General features: G+C 49.3%; 1 protein-coding gene across 1 annotated transcript in view; it reads left to right on the top strand.

Moving 5' to 3' along the window:
* PAPOLA (poly(A) polymerase alpha) overlaps positions 1-2,337 on the top strand; it is a gene marked incomplete at its 3' end in the record, with an annotated part of 16,974 nt that extends 14,637 nt beyond the window's left edge. Inside the window, exon 5 of the mRNA XM_015413846.1 lies at positions 2,061-2,337. Within this exon, the coding sequence (XP_015269332.1) occupies positions 2,061-2,337 (277 nt within the window). The remainder of the gene's footprint in view (positions 1-2,060) is intronic.
* Positions 2,338-2,918: the final 581 nt, after the last annotated feature.

The raw sequence follows: 2,918 nt of genomic DNA, 5'->3' as shown, positions 1-2,918 counted from the left end.
CAGAGTAAATTATGTTTATTATTCCAGATAAATTGCTAGATGCTTAAAAATTATCATCCAGATTGACAAGTAGGGTGTATACAGAACCCAAATTGTTCTTATATTTGATTGATTGATTGATTGATTGATTGGGGAATTTAGTATCTTCGACGTGGTCTCTGTGCTTCACACCAGTGGGATTCAGTGCGCACGCGCTGGATCGATCGATGCTGTAGCAAGCTCTTTTAACGGATTTTCACGCCTAGTCCCTCGGGCATGCGTAGGAACCCCACCGCGCATGCCCAGAGGAGTGGGCGCAGACATCCCGCCAGTTCCTTTCTTATCGCCGCGTTGGAAAGCCCTCTTTCTTCGTCGGTCTGATCGGTTCGCTTTTGCCTCACAGCTCTAGCTCTTAGGAATTATTTCCATACTCTGTTTTTCTGTTTTAGTGTTTTGCTCTTCAAAAAACTTTTTCAAAAACAACCTTTATTTTCTTCTGAGGGGAATTTACCTCAGGCCTTCAGGCTACCCCCCCCTCTTTATGGAGAAGAAGTGGAGCTTTTTCAATAGATGTAAACGTTGTGGTAGCAAACTTGCTCCTCCCAACCGTCATACCCTCTGCATGTTTTGCCTTGGAGAGTCTCGTAAGCCAGAGTCCTGTCGTCATTGTGCTTGTTTCTCAAACCAAATGAGGAAGAACCGCGCTGCGCGTCTTAAAGTAGTGCTGCTTGAATCGGCCCTTGCTCCTGCCTCAGCGATGGAGGAGAGACCGTCTACATCGACAGCTCCGGCATCGAGAGCTGCCTCCGATGTCGACCGTCCGACACCGAAGCTCCTGACATCGAAGGCACGATCGTCCGCCTCCATGCCAGTCAAAAAGAAGGCTAAGGCAAGTACAGAGTATAAGTCCGCTAAGAAGGGCACCTCCAAGTTCCCCGCGAAGAAGGGGAAGGAAGCGGTGCCTGCACTGGGTGATGCCCCTATAGTACCTCCCACTCCAACGGCAGTATTGATATCGGAGGCCCAAGTCTCTCCACCGATACCGACCATCCACATATTGGACTCTCCTGTCCACCAAATGGAGCCTCCTTACTCCGACATCGAAACGGTAGAGCTCCTAAGTCATCCAATAGATGCAGAGTGTTCTCCGTCTCCTTCTCTGTCGTCGCCATCGACGGTATCGGAACCTCCCGACATCAATCCACGTCGGCACCGATATACTTCATGTGATACGGACCATTCTCAAAGACAAGCTACTGCCTTGTCTCCCAGACGTCCACGGTTCGGAAGCTGCTCCCCCAGAGTCTTCCTACCTCCCCCCCCACCAATGTGGGATCAACGACAGTTGAGGTTCCTCTACAGGGCTTATCCACCGTCCATGCTGTGGTTGACTCCAGCGGGCTATTCTGATTGGGATCGCTACTTGACCCACTCCGTTCATAGGTCGAGATCCCCACACAAGTCGAGACCTTCAGCATCTCTGTCACGTCCTCCTATAGTCGATCCATCCCATCATACTCTGGAACTGGGTCGTCCTCTCAATCCTCTCGTCACTCCAAACCCTGTCGTTCCTGTTGTCCAAACGAAACCGGTACCTTCTCAACAGGACACTTCACTCCGGGCCCTGCGGGATTTGATGCAGTTCCGCAGGGCCTGTAAGACAAAGCTCTTCCACCAGGCTTTCGAGTAGGGGCCGCTGCCCCCCCCTATTGTGTTACCATCTTGGGGGGGATTGGAAGAGGCCCAGAGAAAGGCCCTGAGAAGATCTGGAACTTCGTGACGCTATAGACTGTCTCCTAGGTACTGTTCGGAACTGTCCCGCCATCTTGGGTTTTGAAGTCAGTTATCACCGAGCACTTTATGTGATATAGGATGGGTTTTAAATTGTATATAATGTTTTTATAATGCAGATATACTGTTATTTTTGTATTGTTGTTTATATCTTGCCCTGTAAGCCGCCCTGAGCCCTACGGGGGAGGGCGGGGTACAGATTTGAATAATAAATAAAAATAAATAAATTACACTCTTACACTGATCTAGTCAAAAGAATGGCCCAATCTTTAGGTCTCTCTGTCATCCAGCAACATCCGCAGGCGACAGATTCTGTTTACGACATAGTTCAGCTTGATACCTCGTCCACCTTGGCATTGCCCATGTCCTCAGTACTACTGCAGGCAGCAAAATCACCATGGCTAAAACCTTCGTCTGCTCCTGTGTCCGCAAGGCGATTAGATCACATGTACAGAGTCCATGAGTCAGATGCCGAATTTCTCTTCTCTCACCCACAGCCTAACTCAATGGTGATAACATCCTCCTCCAAATCTAAAAGAACACATTCTACTCCTTCGGATAAGGAGGGTAAGAAATTGGATGTCTTCGGCAGGCACTTCTACTCTATGGGAGCGTTAGGAGTCAAGGCCTCTTAACTACCTGGCCTCTATGAACCGATATCAATATACTCTCTGGGAACGGTTCTCAGAACTTCTTACCCACCTCCCAGACAACAAACTTCAGGCGGCTAGAGCCATCCAAAAAGAAGGCATGGTGTTGGCAAAACAACAGCTCAACACTACCAAACATGTCCTCGAAGCATCTTCATGAACAATGGCTTCTGCAATAGCTCTCAGAAGACATTCCTGGCTCCGCAATAGTAACATCCCGTTAGACACTAGGTCTTACGTAGAAGACCTTCCCGTCGATGGCCTGGGTCTCCTTAATGCCATTACTGATTCTACTCTTCAGGAGTTAGATAAGAGTATAAAGGCATCTCGAGCTCTAGGGGTCTCGTCCTCTGCAGGACAACAATACCATCCTCGCACCTGGTCGAGGTCCTGGCAGAGGCGTACCCCAACTCATCAGTCTCCAGACACACGATGGAGACCAAGAACGTCCTCGGGAAGCCAAAAACCTGCTCCGGACAACAAGCTTCCCGCACCAAA

Source organism: Gekko japonicus, unplaced genomic scaffold (assembly GCF_001447785.1).
Source record: "Gekko japonicus isolate JY-2015 unplaced genomic scaffold, Gekko_japonicus_V1.1 scaffold1041, whole genome shotgun sequence".
NCBI classification, from domain to species: Eukaryota; Metazoa; Chordata; class Lepidosauria; order Squamata; family Gekkonidae; genus Gekko; species Gekko japonicus.
This window is presented reverse-complemented; position numbering and strand designations above follow the sequence as displayed.